This window comes from Acomys minous (assembly GCF_964271855.1).
Source record: "Acomys minous genome assembly, chromosome: 10".
Classification (NCBI taxonomy): Eukaryota; Metazoa; Chordata; class Mammalia; order Rodentia; family Muridae; genus Acomys; species Acomys minous.
The window spans coordinates 73,924,443-73,948,843 of record NC_140491.1 but is presented as its reverse complement, the minus strand read 5'-3'; the positions used below and the strand labels follow the sequence as shown (position 1 = coordinate 73,948,843).

Genomic DNA, 24,401 nt, shown 5'->3' with positions numbered 1-24,401 from the left:
GGGCGATGGGTGCCCTTGAGGGAGGGGCGGTAGCAGGAAAGGTTGTGTACCAGCCAGTGGCTTTGTATGTTAGCATGCTCCGAGAGTCTCTCTGTAGCGCCGAGTTTCTGTGTGTCTCTCTGTATGTGTGTCTCTGAGTCTCTGCCTCCTTGTGAGTGTCTCGCTTTTCTTAGCGGGGAGGGGATTGGTCACGCATGACTCATCTTGAACGGAGCGGGGCTCCAGCGGCAGGGCGGTCGTCGCTGCAGCTGGAAGGGGAGGAGGACGAAGAGGAGGGAGAGGAGGAGGAGGAGGAGGAAGAGGAGGCGGCGGCAGCCGCAGAGGCAGCTGCAGAGACCTCTCCAAGTTTGTCGGGACCTTCTTCGGAGGCAGTGGCGCCTACAGCTAGGGAGGCCCGGACTGCGCTCAGGCCGGGGGCGGGGGCTGGGGCTGGGGCTGGGCCCCGGGCGGAGGAGCCGGAGCCTCGGTTCTCCCGCTCACGCTGCAGCCTCTGCCCCCAGGGCGTCGGAGGCCCGGCTTTGCGCTGCTCTTCGCGCAGCGCGCCCACCGAGCCCTCCGCTCCTGGGCCCATGTACTGGAAGCATGAGAGCGCCGCCCCGGCGCTGCCTGAGGGCTGCCGATTGCCGGCGGAGGGCGGCCCCGCCACCGACCAGGTGAGCGAGCCGACGAGTCGGTGAGCCTCCGGGATCCCGGGGCCAGCGGGAGCCGGGATTTAGCTGGGCCCGGACCGGTGGCGGGCGGCAGTAAGGAGGAGGGGTGCTGGGTGAGCCTGGGAGTGTGTGTCTGCAAGTGTGTGAGCGCGCGAGCGGGCGGGTGGGGGTGGGGGGTCGCGGAAAGCGGGAACACATTATGCAAATGTTGGAGGAATTTCTCAAAAAGCGATTTAGCAAAGACATAGGCGAATCAAGAGGAGGCGAGGCCAGTATTGTCCGTCTGAATAGGCGCTGATAGCGCCGATGCGCCACGGGTTGTGCCGGCGCAAAGCTGAGGATCTCGATGCGGGGCCGGTCCCGGGCGCTCCAAGAGTCTGGAGGGTTCTCTTTCCTCCTCCAAGAAGCCTTTCTTTTCTCTTTTTGGCCTCATTTCACTCGCTGTTCTCGCCCTCTTTGGTTTGGGGCTTCCCTTGGACTGGCCCTCCAAACGCGTTTGAATCGGTGTCAATACCCCCGCTTCAATTTCCCGGCGCGTGTCGGGCGGGCGGGCTGATGCTCCCCGTGTTCTGGGTTTTATTTTGCTCAACCACCACCACTACCACCACCACCCCTGTCTCCTTTTTATTTTCTTTCTTTCTCTCTTTTCTTCTTTTTGCATTTTGTGCCGAGAGTAGGGGAAGGGAGGGGGTGGAGGGAGAAAAAATTCGATTTTTAATTACTACCATTAAAAAATCAAATTTGCAATTCTTTGGGCGGCCTGATGGATCTCACTGATTGACAGTTGGAATTGACACTCTGGCTACCTCTTATCTTGGGCATTCACGACAATTTCTAATTGCAGGTAGTTTGTGTGTGTGCGCGTGGTTTTTTTCCCCCTCAGAGGCTTGGATTGCAAAGGAACTAAGCGATTACTTCAAGAGCCACGGGTTAAGTGCAGGGAGAGGGGGAGAGAGAGGGAAAAAAACCCAATCCAAATTCAAATTGCTTCATTAGAGAGACACCGCTTTTGTGGGGAAGGGCTTTAAATGCCCACTACAAAGTTAGGACTCATTGTTCGGCGCCGGTTTATATAACAGGCGCGGGGAGGCGCTGGGCTCTGACAGCTCCGAGCCAGTTCAGCAGCCGCTGCCGCCTGCATTCCCTCCCCCTCCCCCAGGTGATGGCCCAGCCAGGGTCCGGCTGCAAAGCGACCACCCGCTGTCTTGAAGGGACTGCGCCGCCTGCCATGGTGAGTCCTTTCTGCTCGGCTTTCTGCCCTGAGTACCCCCAACAGCACAGGCCAGGGCTTCTTGCCCAGCTTTCCGGCTCCCAACCTCTGCCCTTGCGCGGGAGAACGGCCTCTAAGAACCGCCTCTCGCAGAGCCTTGCTTTTTTTTTTTTGGCTTGGAATGTGAGCTTTGGCTACTTCCTGCACCAAGGATGCGGTGTGTTAAAAGTTGGGGGCCGTCCCTTCTTCTCCAATAGGTCCTTTCGTTCTTGTCCTCCAGCCTAGGGCGCGACATTCCCAGCACATTTCGTTGTCAGTTGGTGCGCAGGCAAACCAGATTTGTCTTTGCGGCAGCAACTCTTGAGTACGGGACTAAGCGCTTCGCCATTCCTCTCTCCCATTTCAGGCTCAGTCTGACGCCGAGGCCCTGGCAGGCGCCCTGGACAAGGACGAAGGTCGAGCCTCCCCTTGCACGCCCAGCACACCGTCTGTCTGCTCGCCGCCGTCTGCCGCCTCTTCGGTGCCGTCTGCAGGCAAGAACATCTGTTCCAGTTGCGGTCTCGAGATCCTGGACCGGTATCTGCTCAAGGTGAGTCAGGGTAGGTGTTGCCTGCATGTCCGCGGGTGTGGGTTGCATCCCGGAGAACCGTAGGGAAGCAATGCCCTTGCCAGGTCCATTTTATTCGGGCTCCTGGTTCAATCGCTGACCCATCGCACAGCTTTGGGCAAGTGTGTGAGGGTCTCTTTTTGCCCCGAGTTCCAACAAAAAAAAAAAATGGAAAGAGTGTATTTCAATTTCCCAGCGCTTCTGTATTATAGAAGAAAACTAGGGAAGCCACGCGCCCCTTCTGAGCTTCAGTGTCTCTTCCTGCAAATGAGTCTGGGGAGACTGGGGGGGGGGAGGGCGTGAAAGAGGCCCGCGTTGAGCCGACCCCCCACCTCCGCCCCCTCCCCAGGTCAACAACCTCATCTGGCACGTGCGGTGCCTCGAGTGCTCCGTATGTCGCACATCGCTGAGGCAGCAGAATAGCTGTTACATCAAGAACAAGGAGATCTACTGCAAGATGGACTACTTCAGGTAGGCTGCGGCCGTCGGGCCTTGCACATGCGTGCCTAAGACATTTGTGCGGCCTACGGTCTCCTGACTCCAGAGCTCTGCGGTCCCGAGTGCACTACGTGGCTCGGCTCTCTGGCCCAGCCTCCTGCTCCGCGCGTCTTACACAGAAGGCTCTAGGCGGAGCGCCAGTGCCAGCACGAGTTCGGGCGGGCGATCTGCCGGCGGTCGGACTGGCCCTGTCCACGGGTCTGGCTCTATCTCTGGTCTGTTCTGAGTCTCAGGCTCCAGTTGTGATCTGTTGAGCTTTGACGTCCGAGGTTTTGGCACGGGTCGGTTCGGATCCTAGCCACCACCCCGCTGCATCTCTAGTGAGCTCAGCTCCAACTTGAACTCCAGTTGTGGCACGGCACGGCTTGTCCTGGGAGGGATCCTAAGCTAAGCTCAGGACTCTCATTTTCAATTCTGGGCTCAGATCTGCTCCAGCCCCAAGCGCCAACGCCACATCCGACTTCGGCCTTAGCCCAGATCCTAGCGCTCAGCCCAAACACCAACATTGATCTCTGCCTCCGCCTCATGCTGTGGCCGCCTTTTAAATCTGGCGTCATGCCTCGGTTCCAGGCTCCTGTTCCCGCCACTGTGGGGAGCCATCGTTTCTGCCCAGGTCTAGATCCTAGCTTTGGGTCTGCAGGACCCGCTCTCGGAGCGCAGTGTTGCGTTCCACTGAGCTACACTCTGAGTCGCGGCGTGTAAAGCGTGGTCCCCTGCAGCTCACGATCCATCTTTGCTGGTTTCAAGGTTCCGCTTGGCCCTGGCCGCTCAACATCTCGCTGGCACCTAGCTTCTAGCCGCGCAGCAGGCGCCTGCTGACCCGGTCATGGGGTCGAGGTCACAGCAGAGCCCAGGGGAGCTGTGAAGGATCTGCCAGATCTAGGCGGAAAGCCGAGAGTCCACTGGAGAATGGTGTGGTATTGGTTCTTGCAAGGAGCATTGCGTTCTTCCCAATGCTTTCTCCGGAAGTGGAGAAAGCTGCCCCGTGGTGTACAGTCTCCCTACACAGACAGACAGACAGGCAGGCAGGCAGGCAGGCAGGCAGGCAGACAACTGCATGGACGGACACACGGACACACACACACACACACACACACACACACACACACACACACACACTTCTTCAGGAGAAGAAGTCCTGAGTCAGTCTTCCGGAGAAGACCTCAGCCCCAGAAAGCTTGCGAGTCAGAGAATATAGTGGGTGCCGACCCTCAACCTCTTTGAACCTCCAGGGACCTAGGAAGAAGTTGGTATGTGTGAGTGCAGTTCTCTGAGAAACCTGGAGAAGCATGGTTAGAAGGCAGGCTCTTCCTGTCATGGGGATGCTGTGCTCTCCCTGCCGGTCCTAGGACTCTGTGAGCAAGCAGCCTGAGTGTCTATATGGTCTGGAATCTCCAGTGGCAATGGAGATGTGTCATGGGGCAGGGTCGGAGCATATGGACAGTGGGCATGGTCCTTTATAGAAAGACGTGTCTTTCTATTCATGTGTGAGTGTTGATAACACAGGTCTTACATGTGACTGCTGAAACTTTGTGGGGTGCATGTGTGTGATTTTTCCAGGTGCTCTTGACATGCCTGGACCAAGATGTGGGAGGGCAGGTTGGGGTGAGAGGACTCTAACGTTATTCTCTGCCTCCGCCTTCTTCTGAGGTGGTGAAGGGTGTGGTGTGAAGACAGTGCCTTTGGGCTGGCAACTGCTGTGCATGAAATAGACAAAGGGAGGTTATGCCTGTGTGGTGTGCAGCCAAGAGTACCAGGTCTCCTCCCACTGTCTCATCTGACAGTTTTATTGGTTTAGTTTAGGCAGGAAATGGATATTACAGACATTTGCTACTCACCTTCTACTCTAGGCCTAACTTCTAGGGACTGGGAGACACTGTTTGAGGGTGGGGAGGTCCTTTTGCAGGTGTCAGCTACCACGGAGATCAACACAGTGATATATATACACATACATACATACATACATACATACATACATACATACACACGTCCTTTTTTTTTTTTTAATGATAAAAGCCCAGGCAGCTTCATCGTGTGTCCAAATTCCTTTCCATCTCCCTCCATGCTGGATTGGGACTCCTGGAATGCTATGCTTTACCAGGCCATGAAGGACTAGTCAAAACTGGGCACTTGATTCCATCATTTAGAGCCTTCAGTAGTTTCCCGCCCCACTGCACTCTTGTGGTGGACGGCATGTGCAGCCAGCCTGGGAAGAGGCAGGAGCCAGAGCTAAATATGACCTTGGGCAAGTCACAGCATCTCTGCTCTGGATGTTTCTCTCCCAAGACAGTCTCTCTGAACTGCCAAAGAGGCCCCCAAGAGGGAGCAGTCTCCATAAAGGCTCATAAATGGCAGTGAATATGCTTGGGTTATCACTGTTCTGATCATTGAGAGGGAGGGTACCAGGCATGAACCTGTGATGGCATTTCCCCAGGCATCCTGGGGGGCTGGACCTGCCTGTCCAGCCGGGCCATTTTTGGGAAGAGGTTCAGACTGACGATCCTCTTCTCAACCACAGGAGATCTAGAAAGTTGAGTGAATAACAGTTCACTTTGTCCAACGTGAAGGTAAAAAATTTGAATTTTGTGAATGTTCGGGCCCTTTCTCTCTGTGCCCAGTCTCCAAGCAGGCATAAGTCATCTCTGGCAGCCTTGCCGCCAGTGACAAAAATAATAAAACCAAAGAAAGGGAAAGAGAGAGCCTGCAGAGCGTCAGGCAAGGACTATTGTCTGTCTGCCTGAGCAGCAACACAGACTCTTCCCAGAGAGGGCTGAATAGTGGTGTGTGGGAGGCAAAGTTCCCACTCAAGGACTGTGGCTTAGAGAAGGTGCCTATGCTTCTCCCGGCCTCTGCTTCCTGAGGCAGGGGCCAAGAGTCTGATGGGGTGTGCACTGAAGTACTCTGCCAAAGGGAAGCAAGGTCTTCCAACGGGGTGGAAGAGAGAGGTGAGAAGAGACGGCCAGGACTCCAAGGAGTGGACACTTTGGTCTCTCAAGGGCTTCTAACCTCTGACCTTGACCCTACAAAAGGGTGTTATCCCAAATTCTACCCTCCCTCCCTCTCTCTCTCCCTCTCTCTGCCCTAACCTTATCTTGTAGATTCCCCCCCCCCCCCCCCACTCCCCATTGGCCAAATAAGTGCTGGTGGCTTAGAAGTTAAAAGATTGGAAGAAACTCCAAGTTTAGCAGGGAAGGAAGTTGCAAAGCATGGAAGAAAATGGGGGTGGGGTCTGGTGCTACTCCCAGCTTATTTGCACTTGTGGGGGAAGGGCCACTGGTTCCCCCATTATGTACCCTTGGCCAGATTTCTGGACATTTTGCCTCTGGTTTTCCAACTCAGGCTCCAAACAGGGAACTCACCAGCCATTATGAGCTTAACTTGATTTTTCTGTCTGCCCTCTACTCTTGGCAAGTCATGGCAGAAACATAAAATCACCAATAGGGAAGGAGGGTTTATTTTAATTTCTTTACTTTCTCGATAGGATCATTTTCCCCATGACACCCCCTCCCCACCAAGAACTGAAGAATATTTTGGGGTGTGTGTGTGTGTGTGTGTGTGTGTGTGTGTGTGTATGCTCCTTTTTGGAGCATTCGCTGTTTTTCCATTGCCATCAGCAACCACATCCCAAGGCAGTGCTTTTAGCCCCTTGAATCTGCCTACCTGTAGCTATTGCCTGGTAGCCTCTTGGCAGTGCCCTCAAGGCTCTCTTGGCCTCCTAGAGCACTGTGCCCATTGTGTAGTAGAGAAGACCTGTGTGCCAGGTGGGGGAAGCCCCAGGGTCACCCAGAGATTGAGAGCACCCAGCGAGGCTATCAAACCCTTTATCTGCTGTATCCTGTATCTTATTTAATCACGTGATCCACCCTGTATGATCTTGTCAGCATCCCCATGTTATGGGAGGGGAAACTGAAGCCCTGAAGGAAAAGGTCAATGGGCCAATGAGTGGTAATGCTCAGGTAAGCCGGCATGGCCACCTGGCTCCACAACCTCTTCCCCTAAAGTCCCACGCGGCTTCTTTTACAAGTCATGATGCGTCTTGCCACTCTTTTTGCAACTGTAAGGCATATGGGATGACAAAGACTCTGCTGTTCCTATGGTTCTCGCCCAGTTTTCCTGATTCACACAGAGAGAGCCCACTGGATGCTCTGATGTGTCACTCTCCTTGTGTAGCTCCAGGGACACTAGGACAGAAGAAATCTCTTCAGAAGTCCGTAAACTAGCAACTTCCCTAAGACGGGGAACCAGGTCCCTATTCCTTTTCTCTTTGACCATGGGAGTGGGGAACAAAGAGTTATAGGGAAAGGGTTGGAGGCCTCAGAGCTCCGGGACTAGCTAAAGTTTCTGTTCCCTGCTTGGCTCACAACAGGAGACCAGGCTTAAGCCCTCCCGCCTTCTCTGGCAGTCCACCTTGAGTCCGAGCTCTGTCTCTGGGCTTTAGCCTTTCCTCAGAGCTAGGGTCCCAGGGGAAGCTGAGAGCCTGGAAACTAGCCCCCCACCACCACCACCACGTGCAGAGAGGCCCAGAAGCAACCAGCTGTTGGAGTGGGGGGGGGGGACAGCGATGTTGGGGGAATGGAGCGGAGAGCTGGAAAAGAGGGAGCCTCAGGCCAGGACCTGCAGACAGGCTTAGGCTGCTGCTTAACCTCTTAATTGCTGGTTCTGCACCCCTTTTCTTTTTAAGGGTTTTGTGTAGACAGGAAGTGGGGGAGGGGGACTAGGAAGGGCTTCAGTTCCAGTGTTGTTTGCCTCAAGAAATCTATGACTCTCTATCTTGAGTGTCTAAAACCCCAAATAAGTGAACCCTAGTTTCTTTCGTCTTAAATGTAGGAGACCCTACCCTGAACTTCGTTTCCCTATGTAGAACAGAGCAATTTAGCTGGCAGCGGCAGTGGCCAGTGGCTGGCCGGGATGTGGGGAGGATTCCAAGGGGCTCACTTCTAGAGGCTGTTTCACCCAACAAACAATTATGAGCATCTTCAATAAGCCTGACCTGATCAATGGTGCAGTTCCGACTACAAAACCCGCTTTCCGGATTTCTACTCTCCACTGTTGGTCTCTCTTTAACACTTCCTAGGATTCGCGGCATCGGGTACCTTTCCGTCCTCAAAGTGCGTTGCCCCAGCGTCTATGTCTCCGCCTCGTGGTATGCGCGCGCTGGGACCCAGACAGGGACGCGCACAAAATCCAGATTCCACAGCGTGAGTGAGGGTGCCAGTAGAATGGTCCCCCAATGCCTTTGGCAATTTCTTCACAGTTCCCAAGCATCCCTTTCTTGAAGTTTCGTTGTCTCCTCCAATGACGCTGTTTTTCGCTGCTCCCGGAATGGAGCGCGGCTGGAGCCTCTCAGCTTGTCTCGACAGTTTTGTCAGTTTGTTAGCCCTGGACGATAGCTTTCTTTCACTCTTTGTAAACTGCCAGTCCTGAGGACACTGTTACCTACACGCGTAATGACACTGCCACCTTTTCTCCAAGGATCTAGTTCGAGGAGGATGACTTCATTGACTGGGCCAATACAACTTAAGGCAAATTGAGATGATGTGCCGAGGGAAAGAAAGTTGCTGGTTACTGGCAGCACTTACTTAGGAGCTAGGGGATGGGAGCTCTGTGCAGGTAGGAATAGCAGGCATTCTCAGGGAGGCTGGGACCAGGGATCCCATGGAGTCAAGCGTGGGGACCGAATGTTCAAGGGTGCAGCATGGAAGCCAAAGGCTGCTGATCTGAAAGCCAACCCTTCCCTTCTCAGCTTTTCCTTCATCTCCCAAGCTGCACTTCTCAGGATCCAGGCCAGGAGTGGGCCAGCACTAGACCAGGTCCCTACTGTCCTCCAGTGGGGTGTCCAGTGTCCTCGGCTCCATTTTAGATGCTCTCAAGCATGTTCTAGGCCCTTCAGCACTTCCGGGGGACCTCAGGTCCCACCACACACTCTGTATTGTCTGGAATAAGTCATTTGCTGTTTTTGAACCTCTGGCTCCGGGTGTGAAAAAAAAACACGAGTTTCTGAGTCTGTACCTCACCAGTTTCAGCAAAGATGATGAGATGCAATGAAGGTATTGATCTAGGGGGCCATAATGGGAAGCCAAGGCTCTGGGAAGGGCTGGATGCTTGGCCACCCCAACATACCAAAGAACAAAAAAATGGAAAGCTGACCTCCCATGCGCAGCTAGAAACTGGTTCCTTTGGGGTTACCACCACCAGGGCTGGGATGTTGGTACAGGGGTATCATCTCCATTTTCTGAAGGATTAGGAACAGAGACCACAGACTGGTCTGAACTCTCCCAGAGGGAAGCCATGATTTCTGAGGCCTTGGAAAGCATCTACTTGAGTGGGCAAGAGTGTTTGACAAGGCAAAGGGGTGAAGCTCAGTCTGAGAAAAGCTGGGTCCCTGGGCTCTTCTTTAATCAGATAGGAGAGAGTGGCATTGTGGAGTTTGTGTGAGAGCCTGAGCTGACTGAATGTGCTGCATTCCAACACACACACACACACACACACACACACACACACACACACACACACAAGAAATAGCTTGCAAAGGCTCAGGGTGGGGGTGGGGGTGGCCTGGGACTCGGGTGGGAGATACTAAGGATTAGGAAAGAGGTGGGTCTGAGGAGGATGTGGTCTGTTGGGTTTTGTAAATCTGAAGCATCTTGGATAGCGTGGTCCCACCAAAGACTATAAGCAGGTGAGGGAACAAGATGCTATGTGCATGCTGAAATTTTTGCTGCAAACTGCGCTGTCAGTGATACATTGACAAACCAATACCAAAAAGCAGGAGGCATGGGCCAGGGTCATGAGAGGAGCCTGATGGCAACTAGGCCTGGAAGGGCAGCAGTAGTGAGGGAGAGAAAGGAAAAGGCAAGAGTGTAAGGTTCTGATAACCTGTGCTGGGTGGCTGGGCAAGTGGTGGCTGTGCTTCCTAAACAGAGTGTGTGCCAGAGGAAACAGGCTTAAGGGTTAGGACAGTGGCTGGTGAGTCAGCCACAAGAGAGCAAAGTTCCCTTGGTGCTCAGGGTCTGACCTGAGCATAAGGAGGAGTAGGCTCTGCTGCTTCCTGGAGGGGCTCCCAGTCTAGAGACCTAGGCTGTGGCTGCCTGACAGCCCCTTACAGAAAGGAGAGAAAGAAGGGGAAGAGACAGAAACAGGCAGAATGGAAAAGGAGGCATAAGAAACTGGGGACATTCAATCTAGGCTCCCTTCCTCCCTTCCATCCTTCTAGCCTTCCTTCCTTCCCTCCCTCTTTTCTTTCTTCCTTCTTTCCTTCCTTCCTTCCTTCCATCCTGCCATCCTTCCTTCCTTCCTTCCATTTAGTATTAGGATGTCATAGGCACCAGAGTCAGGGCTGCTTGGGTCCTTGGTTGACAGGCACTAAAATAGTGGCAGTCACTGCTGTGGTCATCTTCGCAGCTCAGGTCAAGGAAAGTAGAAAGTCAGAGCAATTCAATGATCTGTGTGAGGTCACAAAGCCAGTGAGCATGTGGAGGTTTATTCTAAGGAAAGCTAGGATCCTTATCCTTGTGATGTGTGATGGAGCCAAACTTATTCTTGGTCCTATATTCCCAATTTCCTCCTCTGTAGAATGAGAAATGAGATAAACTCTGTGGAGCGATAAAATCCTACAAGGCAGGCGATGTTCAAAATTTTCCGTTAGTAGTACTGTTGTGTTTTCCTAAAACTCGTGGTGTATTCTAACGAACAAGTATACAAATGGTAAGCGATTGTTGTAGAATATTTGAAAAACCTAGTAAAGCAAGAAAATAAATAAATAAATAAAAATCTCGCTCCCAATCATCTTCTTGGTGGGACTTGGATGCACAGCAGTAATGGATTCAAGTGTGGGGTAATGTGGGGGCGTGGGTGCCAGGTGAACTCTGGGTAATGCATGCCCTGAGCGATAGAACAGGAGAAAGACACCCCTGTTCCCTTTTGTTCTGCAGCCGATTTGGAACCAAGTGCGCCCGGTGCGGCAGACAAATCTACGCCAGTGACTGGGTGCGGCGGGCGCGCGGCAATGCCTACCACCTAGCCTGCTTCGCCTGTTTCTCCTGCAAGCGCCAGCTGTCCACCGGTGAGGAATTCGGCCTGGTTGAGGAGAAGGTGCTGTGTCGCATCCACTACGACACCATGATCGAGAACCTCAAGAGGGCCGCCGAGAACGGTACCCGCCCTTCCCAACACCAAGCCCCAGTCCTTCCTCCACCCTCCCTAGCACCTCTGTACGTGGTGCGGTTTGCGGTCCGGGGGGAACACTTTAGGGCAGCTGTGGTGGGGATGGAGCATGCGCTCTGGCTCCGTCATCATTTGTGTGGACCACTAAGTCACTACCGGTTCCTGCAAGGTTCTCACAACTCTCAGACAGCCCACAAGCTCATTGCCTGCGGGGTAACCCCCTACCACACCTCACCCGCCTGGGCAGTCCTGTAGCCCGCATTCTTCCCACTTCCTTATGAGGCACATCAAGCCAGAGGCTAAGGGTGGGTCATCCTGGATCAGGGGACCTGAATATCAAAGTTTAAAAGGGACCAGTCTCCGAGTCAACCAAAAGGTTTCCTTCTCTTTGGGCCTCTTCCTGTCCTACATCTATGTAAGATATCTAGACGTTGGATTAGAATATTCCTTGAATCTCCTCTGGCTCTGACATGATTTTCCCAAGACAGTTATCCCAGGGTCAGGGTGAAAGTCTTCCAGCATGTCGGGGTGGGCGGGGGGGGGGTGCCATATAAGGGAAAATGGGGAGATCCTAAAAGGGAGTGGAGCTGTGGGCACAGGAAGCAACCCTTTCCATGGCTCTGCTGTCATGATCTATAGATAGTGCTAACTTGCCTGGAACTTGCCTGGATGTATAAATTCTTACAACACTTTTAATTAGGAAAGAGGAAGAAGCTATCTGTGTCGTGCGCCTTGCCAGTAGGTCTGCTGGGGAGGCAGGGGTGAAGCTCAGTGAATTAACATACCATACCATATCGCATCACCTCATCCCTGTGCTCCAAAATCCCCTTTAACAGCCAGAAGGCTCCTGGGATGTGGCTGTGTCTGAGTTCTATCTGTCCGTCTAAAAAAAAAAAAAAAAAAAAAAAACTAGACACACCAACCCTTATCCTGACTGCTTTTCTTGGAATATTACTATTGCACAGCTCCTCTGGTGGTGGTGGTGGTGGTGATAGATCACCCTACCTCAGTTTCTAAGGCATCAGTAGGAGAGCTAGTCAGGGACCAAAAGGGTGTTACCGGCCACGGGCCACCCCAAGGTCCTCACTTTCTCCTACTAGGATCAGTAGTTAAGTGGGGAGCAACTGGACTTGGGCCACACTGAAGTTGCATGTATTGCTTGGCAAGTCAGCAGTGGGGCTGGGCTGGGAACTCAGGAGGCCGACTTCCCCTAACTGTGGGTAATCAGTGAACCGCAGGCTCCTTTCACTCCGGGACCACCCAGGGCCACCCTTAGCCCTGAAGGGGAACTCGAATACTTGGGGCTTCAGGTCACTGACCATCAGTATTAGCTATTGCTTTTCCTTTAAACAAAAACAACACACACACACACACACACACACACACACACACACACATTCATTATAGAAAAACAAGGAGAAGTGGTTTTTAAAAATCTTGAGATTGTTCCAAATGCCATAATCTCCCTGTTTACATTTCCATTTTCCCCTTTGTACATGTAGTTTTTCCTTCTGCATAGTTTTTCCCCCTAATTAAAACATCCCAACACATTGTGAGCAGTGGTTATCCCTGAGTAGTGGCGTCAGTGGCGACTTTCCTCCTTTTTTGTGCTTGTCAGAATTTTGAGCTTTTAATAAAAACAGTGTAACTTTTTTTTTTTTGAGACAAGGTTTCTCTGTGTAGCTTTGGCTGTCCTGGACTCACTTTGTAGACCAGGCTGGCCTCAAACTCACAGCGATCCCCCTGCCTCTGCCTCCCGAGTGTTGGGATTAAAGGCCTGTGCCACCACCTGGTTTTTTAATTCAGAAAAAGCCAAGAGATAAAAATGGCAATATATTTGCTGGTTTACAGTGCTACAAAACGGAAGGACAACATCTAAGATATATCCCAGTTAATAAATTACACTTTGGAGAAGGTAAAATGTAATTGTTTTAAATACTTCAAAAGTTGCCAGGCACACGCCTTTTGTCCCACCCAGCACTACAGAGACAGAGGCAGATGGTTCTCTGAGTTCAAGGCCAGCCTGGTCTATGGAGTGAGTTCCAGGACAGCCAGAGCAACACAGAGAAACACTGTCTCAAAAAAAAAAAAAAAAAAAAAAAAAAAAAAAAAAAAAGGAAAGAAGGAAGGAAGGAAGGAAGGAAGGAAAGTTACTAAAATAGTAAAAGTAAAAAGTCACCACAATCACATTCCTTGAAGGTAAGCCGTGTTACTAGAGCGAGCTACAGCCATAGCCATTTCCCTCCAGTTTAGCTAGGACAGACATTAGGGTCAGGCAGGTTCCAGATCTGAGACAAGGGATTTGAGCTTCCCAGTCAGGAGCTTTTTTTTCTCTCTGAGCCTTAGTTTCCTGTCTTATAAAGTGGGTGGTAGTACCCAGAGGAAGCTCTGGGCTGGGGACTAGGGCCCTGGAATCCCCGCTCCCTGCCACCTCGCTCCTGACCCTTCCAGGGACAAGCTCCCCCCCACCCCGTCCTTTCCAGGCTGCCACTAGAAGAGATGGGGACGCGTGGTCAGCCGCTTCTGTCGCCCCCCAGGGAACGGTCTCACGTTGGAGGGGGCAGTGCCCTCGGAACAGGACAGTCAGCCCAAACCGGCCAAGCGTGCGAGGACATCCTTCACCGCAGAGCAGTTGCAGGTACCCCTGCCCCTACCCTCCCTCCTCCCCCAGCACAGAGATATGTGGGCGGGGCCTCTGGATGGGCGGGGCTGTGCGGGACTTTTGACTCCACCCCCTCCTGCTGGGACCTGCGGGAGGCAGCACCCTTGGCTGAAGCTGCCTGGGGCGTGGCCTCGGGCCCAAGCCTCTGATTGGGCGGAGGTCTCAGGGACCTTGTGCGCCCCGCAGGTTATGCAGGCACAGTTCGCGCAGGACAACAATCCGGACGCGCAGACGCTGCAGAAGCTAGCGGACATGACGGGCCTCAGCCGAAGAGTCATCCAGGTGGGGCTCCCGGGTCTCGGCCTTTAGGTCTGGGGCGGGTCTCGGGGCAGGGTTGCGGAGGATTGCGGGTGCATGTGGCCGCCCCTCTCCGGTGTGGCCTGAGGTTTCCTGGAGGCAAGGAAACCTTTTTCTTGATTACTGAGACTGCGGAGGCTGTCGTTCCAGGTGTGGTTTCAAAACTGCCGAGCTCGTCATAAAAAGCATACACCACAGCACCCAGTGCCGCCCTCGGGGGCGCCCCCGTCCCGCCTTCCCTCCGCCCTGTCCGACGACATCCACTACTCTCCGTTCAGCAGCCCCGAGCGGGCGCGAATGGTCACCCTGCACGGCTACATCGAGAGTAAGTGATGGTGATTCTGGGGGCGCCAGGCCTGCGGGGAATGCCCCGGGGCTTTGTGGGCGTGCGTCTCAAGGAGCCAGCAAGGTGGATGAAGATGTGAGGGCGGGGTCAGTTTCCCTCCCTCCCCCAGAGAGTCAGGCCCTTGGTAGAGGGAACAAATAGTAAATCTTCAAGCAGCCAGTGTATACGTGCGTGGGATGAAGGGTAGGGACCAAGGACCCTGCATTCTGATGGGCAAGACAGCCTAGGACGAAACTCAGGTGTGCGTATGGTTTTCATGGCGATGATTCCTATAGGAAAGATGCTGGGTAGGATTGTCCGGAAATGCTGGGACCCGCCTCGGGGCAAGCTGAGCTCTGTAAAGCACGGGGGCGGGGGGGGGGGGGGTTACGATTTTCTGAGGCACATGCATAGAGTGAGGGAACTGAAAGAGGGCAAACCCTGGCTCAGAAGGCATTCTGACATGGGGGAACAGAGGCCAGAGTGGCATGACCACTTAGGGCTGTGATGCCTTTCGACAAGTCACAGAATCTCCTTCTGTTTCCTCATCTGTGAACTACTCTAGTAACCAATGCCTTTCAAAGGATGTTGAGAATTGATTGACAAGGGCATCCAGCCTCTGAGTACCTCCTGTGTCCTTAGCACTGAGATACAAGAGTCAACAACGAGGTCAGAATTGAACTGGGCTGGGAGACTCATTCACATTCCAATGGAGAGACAAATTCCTCTGTTTCAGTCTGTCTGTCTAATACCCCTTCTTCCCTCCCTCCCTCCCTCCCTTCCTCCCTCCCTCCCAGAGTCCATGTGGGCACGATAGTAAGTGCTATGGCCCAGTAGAGACAGTGAGCAGGAGGATGGATGGGTCTTGGATGAGATGATCTTAAAGCTGGAGCCTGGAAGAGTGAAGGCTCCGCCTGGATTCTGAGGGATGAGAAGCCAGTGACTCTGTAACTGACCAGGGCTTAGTTCAGAGTCTCTTTCCCTTGGGGGTTTGTTTTTGCAAAGCTGGATATGACTAAAAAAGGGGAGGCGGGGGACATACACACTCCTACTTTTCCAAACAATCATCTGTGGCTCCAACTAAAAAGGGGAAAGCAGGGGACCAAACCGTTGCTTACGGAGTGCCTGCCCTGTGCCAGAGACGATGCCACCAGAATCTCTAAGCATCACACAGACCAGGAAATCAAAGGGCCCACTGTAAGTTGCAGGGGCTCTAATGATTGAGTGTGGGCTGTGGTGTTATTGGCAGGGATCAAATTCCAGCCCTTGCCACTTCCTAGCTTGGTGACATTGGGCAAATTTCTTAGCTTCCTAGATCATCATCCAGGGCAGTGAGAGCAGCCACAAGGCAGTATTGCGAGCCTTCAACGAGATGACTGATTTGAAGGTTCCATTTAGCTCGTACAGGCTAAGGATTAGCTGCTTTGGGATGTGCTGTGGGTTTGTTTGGCAGAGCAAGGAGCAGGGTCCTGTCAGCTGCCCCGGCTGCCAGCTGGAACTGTCTCTCTATGCAGTTCCATTTCTGAACCTTCTGCTCATCAGGAGGGACATTTTCTCCCTTTTGTTTATAAACAATGACTTCATGTTCTGCCTGAATAGAACCTATTAAATACTGACTGAAGGTGCCAAGGACTAGGGACTCTGGTTACCAGGGGTCTTGGCAGCTAGCTAATACTTGGTATGGAGTTGGTAATGGGTCTAGGTTGACTTCTTTTGGGTCTGGAATAAGGAATCCGTTCATATAGTCTGTTGATCAAGCCTAGATCTGCTTTTGCTTCTAGATCCTTTCTTTCTCCTCCAGAGTCAGAACATACCTCTGCTGGGTGACTAAAGGGACAATGCAGCAGTTTGCTTTACAGTTAACTAAAGGCATGGAGGCTTGGGTTTCCTGAAATGTTAAAGCTGTAAACTCAGTACAGGGTTTAGAAGTAGATGGGGGGGGGCAAGGGGGGGCAGGAGCAGGGGGGTGCGGGGGGAAGTGGCCTTCTACTTGGCAGTCAGCTAAATTCAGTGTTTAGAATCTGATTTAAAATAATTTTTAAAAATCTTTGGAACTAGTCTCCAGAAAACGTGCAGACAGTTATCTGAGTAATTTAAAGCTGTTCAGAGATTTCTTGAACACCCAGGGAGTTAAGAATGCTCAATTAAATACAATTGCCTTACCCTGCAGAAGAGAGAATGACTTGTCCCAACTTACTTGTCACTTGCAAGTATCTGTCTAGACTCTCTCTGTGGGCCAGAAGGGCAGTCTAGAGCAGAGAGAGGCAAACGAATGCTTTGCTAGAGTGGAGGAGAGGCTGACGTGTGAGAGATTTGGATCGGAACCGATGATGAACTGTCCTCAACAGGGTTTTGGGGTTTTGTTTTGGTTGGTTGGTTTCGTTTGTTTTGTTTTGTTTCTGTTTGTGTTTGTTTGGTTGGTCGGTTTGGTTTTGGTTTTGGCTTTTCTAGACAAGTGTCCTAGCATTCACTCTGTAGACCAGGCTGGCCCTGCCTCTGCCTCTGGAGTGCTGGGATTAAAGGCCGGTGTCACCACTGCCTAGCTTTCCTGGGCAGTTTTAGTTGTTGGAATAGGGAACAGAAGTTCATTCAACAAATCTTTAAAGCGTGCCTTGCAGGGGCTTGGAGAGATGGCTCAGTGCTTAAGAGAGCTGGCTGCTCTTTAAGAGGATAGGGCTCAGTACCCAGCACCCACATAGCAGCTCCCAACTGTCTGTGACTCCAATGCCAAGGGAGGGATCCAGTGTCCATTTCTGCTCTCCATGGGCACAAGCAAGTGGTGCACAGATATACATGAAGGCCAAGCACCCATAATCCTAAAATAAAATTTAAGTTAAAAAAGAATGCCTTGTATATCCCATACCTCATCCCAAGTACTAGAAAACCAGAAAGGCTTGGGGGAGGGGACTGTCTGTCATAGAGCCTGCATTATAATTGATGATGAGACACTATTGAGTAAACAGTGAAATTACATGTAAGTCAGGTGATTAGGGCTAATCAAGAAAAAAATGAAGCGCAGGAGGAGGACGGGGCTGTTTGTTGGGATGTAGTTATAAGCAGGGTGGTGACACATAAGAACAGGATGTCCTAGGAGACAGTTCATAAACTGTCTTGGTGATGCTCTGGAGACCAAAATGTGTGGATAAGGATCTGCCTAGGTGGACACATCCTTGTTTGCAGGAGGGGGCTCTATACCTATTCATATAGGAGTGTTGATTTACCAGTGAGCTGGGCCACAACGCCCCGATAAAGCCCTTCACATGTACAGTACTGCAGCCAGCTCAATGGAGACCTTTCCCAGAGCCATCCAGGTGGCAAGCAGCAGAGAAAGAGCTCTGGGTTAGTGACTAGGCTTCAGCTTGTAGAGCATACAACAGGTGGGGATCCTGTGCGGAGCCTGGGCAATGGGCTCCAAGGCATCCTCTCGTCCACAGGTCAGGTACAGTGCGGGCAGGTGCACTGCCGACTGCCTTACACCGCGCCCCCTGTCCACCTCAAAGCCGATATGGATGGGCCGCTCTCCAACCGGGGTGAGAAGGTAAATGGAGCCTGGCTGTGTCTGGTGGGTCAGAGCCTTCCTGCTGGGAATGGGTTTCTGGCAGCATTCCCTATTACTGAGTGGCAATCATGCCATGCTGTGGCAGATCACTCAGGCCCCCAGTGTACCCCCAAGGCAGTCATCAGAGCAGGTACTTGTGTGGTTCATGTGCCTGACTTCTCTGCAGTCCTCTTTGTAGGCCAGCCCCCCCCCCACCTCTTTGCAGTGAGGCTTTCTTATTTATTCATGCTTTGAGGTTGAGAGGCTGGTTTCTCGCCCACACCAGTCGACTTCCTATCTTTTTCTTCATTTATTTCTGTCTGTAACTATTAGCAGTAACTGTCTAGGGCTGGTAGGTCCCAGGAAGAGCAGTTCATCTGTGACCCAGGGTCAACTGGAAGGGCCTTCTCTGTGGACACGAATCTGTGGATGCTCCAGGCATTATTAACAAGTATCCTGAAGGGTGTATAGCTGTACCTGGTCTGGTGGCTTTGTTAATCTTGTCCACATGACAGTTGAAAGTAGCTGAGTCTGCCTTAGGTGTAACCAGGAGTGGGTAGGAACCTCATCGCTTCCGTTCCGAAATACCACATAGTCCTCAGAGCCGTTACTCCCAAGCAGCTTTGTTTCAGATGTGAAAAAAAAAAAAAACCAGAGGCTCATACAGTAATTCAGGCACAGATCCTGAGTGAGGAGAGCGTGGTAGGATATGAAGCCGTAGGGATACTGGGTGGGGCGTTTGGACTTTCCCAGAGGCAGGGACGTGGTGGTGGTCCCCGGTGGAGCTGAGTGGGGTGATCACATGGGAAGCAGGGAATCTGAGGGGCCATGGCTCTCAGCAGCCCTTCACTCCAGCAGAGTCCCAGAGGAGGCTTGGGAAGGTAGAGCTCTCCAAGCCAGGGGAAATGAGGAACAACAGAAGTCAATGAGAGTAACTCTGGCTCTTTTAATTCTGGTGGGCTGCCCTGGGAAGAGGACATGCCTTCAGCATAGGCCTTCTGCCACTGTTTGCTTGTTCTTTCTTTCTTTCTTTCTTTCTTTCTTTCTTTCTTTCTTTCTTTCTTTCTTTTTTTTTCTCTCTCTCTCTCTCTCTTTCTTCCTTCCTTTCCTTTCTTTCTCTCTTCTTTTAGATGTATTTATTTATTATGTGTGCAGTGTTCTGCTTGCGTGTACACCTGCACACAAGAAGAGGGCATCAGATCTCATTATAGATGGTTGTGAGCCATCATGTGGTTGCTGGGACTTGAACTCAGGACCTTTGGAAGAGCAGCCAGTGCTCTTAACTTCTGAGCCATCTCTCTAGCCCCTGCCATTGCTTTCTGAAACCTGCTCTGCGCAGGCAGGGCCTGCTAGGTCATGGGTACCATGGAGCAAGGGCTGGAGGTTGGAGGTCCAGGTAGCCCAGTGGGACAGTATGGAAACACTGCATGAGAGTCTGGTGAGCAAGCTCCAGGAAGACGCCCTCTGAGCTGCTCAATCACAACGAGAGCTGCTGCTGCTGAGCGCCTTCTTGGTTTGAGGCTTTCATTTTACACACACCGGTTGATACCCCCAGCCACCTTTGGTATGGACATGACCTTTTCATTGGAAAAACCGGAAAATAAATTCAGAGAGGTGGCACTATTTGTCCTGGGAGAACCACGTATTGGAATCTGAAGTTTAGCCATTGCTGCTTTTGTGTGACACTTTACAGTTTATACTGAACTCTGACCTCATCTTCCTCAGCCTCCCAGAAGGGGGGGTTATAATGCTCTCCATTTCAAGTCCGTAGAAACTGGGGCTGAAGGCAAGCTCGTAGGAAGTGTGGCAGAGCTGACCGGGAACCTAGCACTGCTGACTTAAGGCTGGAGAACATTTGGTGCTGAGGAGGGAGAGTACATAACCTCTGTCTCTAAGGGCTCTGTGGTTGGGACCAGGGTTTGGGAAGTTATCCTATAAGATGATGGAGCAGAGAGAATGAAGGATGACCTTGATTCTGGAGGATTCAGGAGAGGGAGGGACAAGTAAGGGGAGAGACAGGGGAGAGAAGGATATCCATGTCAAAAGAACAGCAGGTGCGATGGCATGGAGGAGATGTGGGGAGGGAGGGGACTGGCAAAGGCCATGCCACAGAAGGCCTTGTCCGGGGAGGGAAGGGTTTGAGTCCAGAGGGAGCCTTGGGCACAGGGTTGGGCTCTGAGGAGAGCCTTTGTTTCTCAGATGCTGAGCTGAGCTGAGCTGTGGTTGAGTCTGGTTCAGCCTGAAAAATGAGCCAGGCTGGGTGATGGCAGCTTTGGCTCTGGGTTCTTGGCTTCTAGGTTTGTCTGTTGAGCCAGAACATCTCTTGTTGGTCTGTGTCCCCAGCTTTATAGCAGGAGCTGTGGTACAGTCTGTGTCCTTCCCTCATGACCCACTACCCTGTGCTGCTAGGCATGCTTGCCAGGTCCTAGGCACCTCTGCCAGCCACATCTGCTTACATCTGCATGTGAGTGAGGTCTGCTGGGTCATTAGTGTGGGGTGGGACAGGCAGCAGAGGAAGATCTTAGTTTTCTCCCAAGGCCTTCTGGGAAACCTGTGAGGAGGCTCAAAATCCCCTTGGTGCTGGTCCACTCATCTAGAAGTCTGGCTAGCGCTGATGCTGGGGCAAGGTGGAGAGTCCTATCTCCATGACAACATTTGGCCCACAGACCTGTTACGTGTTTCCAGAACCACATTTCTTCCTGGTCATATACGCTGTTCCCACAGCTCTAGCACTGAAAAGGGTCTTAGAAATCAGGGCAAAGCTGGCCCCAGTCAGGTAGAAAGAACACAGCCCTCGGCAGAGAAGGGTCTGATCAGAGTCATGGTTTTATAAGAGCTCACAGCCCAAAGGGAAACTATATCCAGGGTAGAATGTAGTATGAACTTCTGGAGTCAGGTGACCCAGAGTTCCCAGATCTGCCACCTCCTCCACCTAAATAAGACCTTCAAGTACGATCAGCTTCCTGCAACTCCAGTTTCTCTCTCTGCTAAGTAAATAGTCTCCGTCCTCCTGTGATGCCGGAGAAATGGGAAGCAATGTGTGTCAGGAGCCCAACGCCAGTGCCTGGTGCACAGGAGGTACTCAGGAGCTGGTGCTTATCAGCATCTTCTTAGTGGTCCTCTGTATATGGGGGATATGGATGCCTGAAACTGTGACTGGGACTGAACCACACACACATAGGCCCGTGGCAAAGCACAATCCATACCTGGGCACACTCAGAGAGTAATCAGTGGCAAACAAGGAAACAGATCAGTTGCAGTGTGCTGTAGTAACCGCGGCATAAACGTTCACGGGGTCTGGAGTGCAGTCCATGGTGGGGTCTCTGCTGCTGTCTTCTCCTGGGAGATTTTTGCCATCCCTATTTACACATGAGGACATAGGCTCGGAGAAGGGAAGTGAGCCATCAAGGTTTCTCAGCAAATAAAGTGAGAGCTGGGACTTAAGCCCAGATCCTAGCTCTGATCCCACCATTGCTCTCCAGGCCTCAAGGTCCCCCAGGGCGAGGATGGGGTGGGTGTGTGTGTGGGGGAGGCACCAGCTCAGCCACCTCCATTGCCCTTCTCTTCCAGGTCATCCTTTTTCAGTACTGACGCTCCCGGCACTTGCACATCTGTCCATGGGCACCGCACAGCTGCCCCTCAGCCGCTGAGATTCAGCATCCAGCTGTGGCCAGGGATCCACCACCTCTGCATACACCCTCACCCGCTGCCATCCTACTCTCTGCCAGTGGCCCCCTCGACCCAGGCGCGGTCTTTCCCTCTCCTGCTGAAAACCAGAGCCCACCAGGAGCAGCAAAGTCCATCTCTGGGAAGGCAGGCTCCCTGAAATGTGACATCGGGCGTGAAAGCAAGCAGCCTGTTTTTCCTCATCAAATGGGAGCCATCCTTAACGTCAGCTGATCACAGCAGCAATGGCTAACTCAATCCAAGTCACCAACAGCCTCCTACTACACAGGTTTTCTTCTCGCCCCCACATTGGCCTTTATTTGCTACTTCCTTGGAACTATCTCCGAATTCTGAATAGCCAACAACCCCCAACATTATATACTCTGTTGCTTTTGTCTGGAAAACTCTACAGTGTTTGTGGGATGTCCCCAAAGGAAAGCTGTGTTCTGACTTTATCATTTCCATCTGTCTGGTTATGTCAAGTTAACTCAGAAAAAGAAGAGACACTGACCAACCCTGAGAGGCCCGACAGGGCAGAGATGGAGTCCTGCCCAGATGAAGAGGCAGACAGACAGGCAGGGATGGGTGCCAAAGACCCCCCCCCCCCGTTGGCTTGGAGGAGAGGGACTGGGTATGCTGGACTTGGAGAGGTGATGACCGTTTCATGGAGAGAAAAGAGGAAACTTGGGGGAGGGAGGGGCTCCCCCACCTAATTACCCAGCAGGAGCCATGGCAAGGATGGCATCTGATCTGCATGGTGACACCGCTGAATGTTTGGGTGGGCTAGTATTTGGGACCCTTGTTGGCTACTTTTCAGTCCTGAGAGGAGGGCCTGAGCCAGTCTTTCTCTGGGGGGTGGGGTGGGACTGCTCACGAGGACCAAAAGGAACAGAGCCCAGTGAAATGGCAGCCAGCATATTAGTTCTGACTCGTCCCCAAAGGAAGAGGGGTGCCCATGGCCGATTCCAGCTGGCACCCCTGCAGTTTCCCCACCAACTCCGCACAGACCCAGCTCCACCCATTCCTGAGAGCAGAGGCCAACTCCAAATAAGGGTCTCAGGTTACACAGGTCCCAGACTTATGCTTTCAGGGGATGCCCATTTGTTCCAGGCTTATCCTGTAATTCTAGAACTACCTGGTGGCCAGATGCTCTTCTCAGTAGAGGCTGCCTAGCAGCATGTTTTAGCCAAAGTCCTCTTCCTTGCTTTGAGAAGACTCCAGGACAGGGCAGGCAAGTTCATAGAATGTATGGAGTTGCTGTCCCTGCTTCACCCATGGCAGACATCACTAATCGATCACAGCACTCTATCACACCGGAGCCTGGATAAGGTTTCAGAATTCCCATGCTTGAAGTTGGCACTTATGAGAACCACTGTTCTATTTGTTATGGGACCTGGAGGAGGGCTAGGTATGGTCGATGACCCAGAAGGGAACTTGCATCTTTTCCCTTCCAAAAATTGTCAACTGACTGAGGACAAATGAAAGCACCTTCCAGAATGCTGTGAGTGTAATTCAGTTAAGAACTCCAATACCCTGTGCCAGGCACTGACTCAAGTGGGAGGAACCTGGCCTGATTCCTGGCTTTGGGGAACCCAGATCTTTCCTTTGATTTTTGCTCCTAATGATCAAAACCCCAACGGCAACCATGTGGGAAGTGGCCAGCTGAGCCCGGGTCACTGAGCACCCACTCTGCCTTGAGCCTTCCTCCAGGGCCTGTTTCTTGCGTGGATCACGTGGCAGTAGCATGTTGCAGTTCAAACGTCTCCACTACCCTGTCAGAACAGCCTGGGAATGTACAGGCCACCAAGGCTATTTATTTAAACAGACACACACATACATGCCCACACACACACACACACACACTCACACATGCACACAAACATGTGCACTCACTCACACATACACACACAAAGGGGGGAACACACAAATGGAAAAATTGTAAGCACTTTTTTTTGTAAAACCAATGTCTGTTTTGTTACATACCTTTCATGTTGTGCTTTGTAAATGTCTTATTTGTGTAATAAATAAAGTTAATGCAGTAGAAGTCTGGCGCTTAAACCCAGAACACGATGGGGTTCCATTTCTCTCTTGCTCTTCCGTTAAGGGCTTAGGTCCCGGGCTTAGGCATGAGCTGTCGCATGGTGCAGTCCTAGAACACTGGTGCCACATTCCAGGCAGGTGGCTATCTGAGGCACAGTGATGAGCTTCTACTCTAATGCTCTGTTGTCCCTATGTGCTGACTGCTTGGTGGGAAGTCAGGCTGGTCTCTGACCTCTCTTATGCTGAATACCAACTTTCTGCTGTGTCTTGTGCTGCTCTGCAAACTCAGAGTCCTGCCCTGCATCAGAGAAGCCCTGCCTGCCAGTGCTGCCAACAGACATCCCTCTAGCATGTTGGGGGACTGAGGGGAGGCATGTGAGCTGGATCCAATCCAATAAGATACGCAGAATAGGTAAGACGGGGGAGGGCGTTGGGGGAGGACAGAGAAGAAGGCACAGGGATCTGTTGGGGGAAGAATCCAATATGATGGCTCCCGCTTTAGCACAGGACTGATTCTTATGGTGGCTTTGTCAGGTTCCAGGGTGGCCACATATGCTAGACAGTGGTCTGGTGCCTCTCTGATTAGTCCTCTGTAAAATCTTTTGTTCAAGGCAAAGCCTTGGGTGTGGAGAGTAGAGCTGCCTGTAGGGTATGACGTCATTCCCACCTCCCATAGCCCTGGGCATGTTGCTTGTAAACATTGCAGGAAAGCTCATGAGTGTGCAAGCATGCCCGTGCGTGCGTG

General features: G+C 52.2%; 1 protein-coding gene across 3 annotated transcripts; it reads left to right on the top strand.

Moving 5' to 3' along the window:
* Positions 1 to 303: 303 nt before the first annotated feature.
* Positions 304 to 23,653, top strand: LHX6 (LIM homeobox 6; the record flags this gene model as incomplete). 3 transcript variants are annotated; one of them, XM_084799878.1, is made up of 10 exons in its annotated part: positions 304 to 653; positions 1,810 to 1,881; positions 2,267 to 2,449; positions 2,817 to 2,938; positions 10,897 to 11,117; positions 13,666 to 13,766; positions 13,977 to 14,072; positions 14,238 to 14,412; positions 17,847 to 17,950; positions 21,521 to 23,653. In XM_084799878.1, the coding sequence occupies 10 exons, from the start codon at positions 570 to 572 to the stop codon at positions 21,539 to 21,541; spliced, it is 1,179 nt and encodes a 392-aa protein (XP_084656004.1). In that variant the 3' UTR covers positions 21,542 to 23,653. The 3 variants fall into 3 exon arrangements, with proteins under 3 accessions (XP_084656004.1, XP_084656005.1, XP_084656006.1); XM_084799879.1 differs by lacking the exon at positions 17,847 to 17,950; XM_084799880.1 differs by lacking the exons at positions 304 to 653; positions 17,847 to 17,950 and adding an exon at positions 957 to 1,007.
* Positions 23,654 to 24,401: the final 748 nt, after the last annotated feature.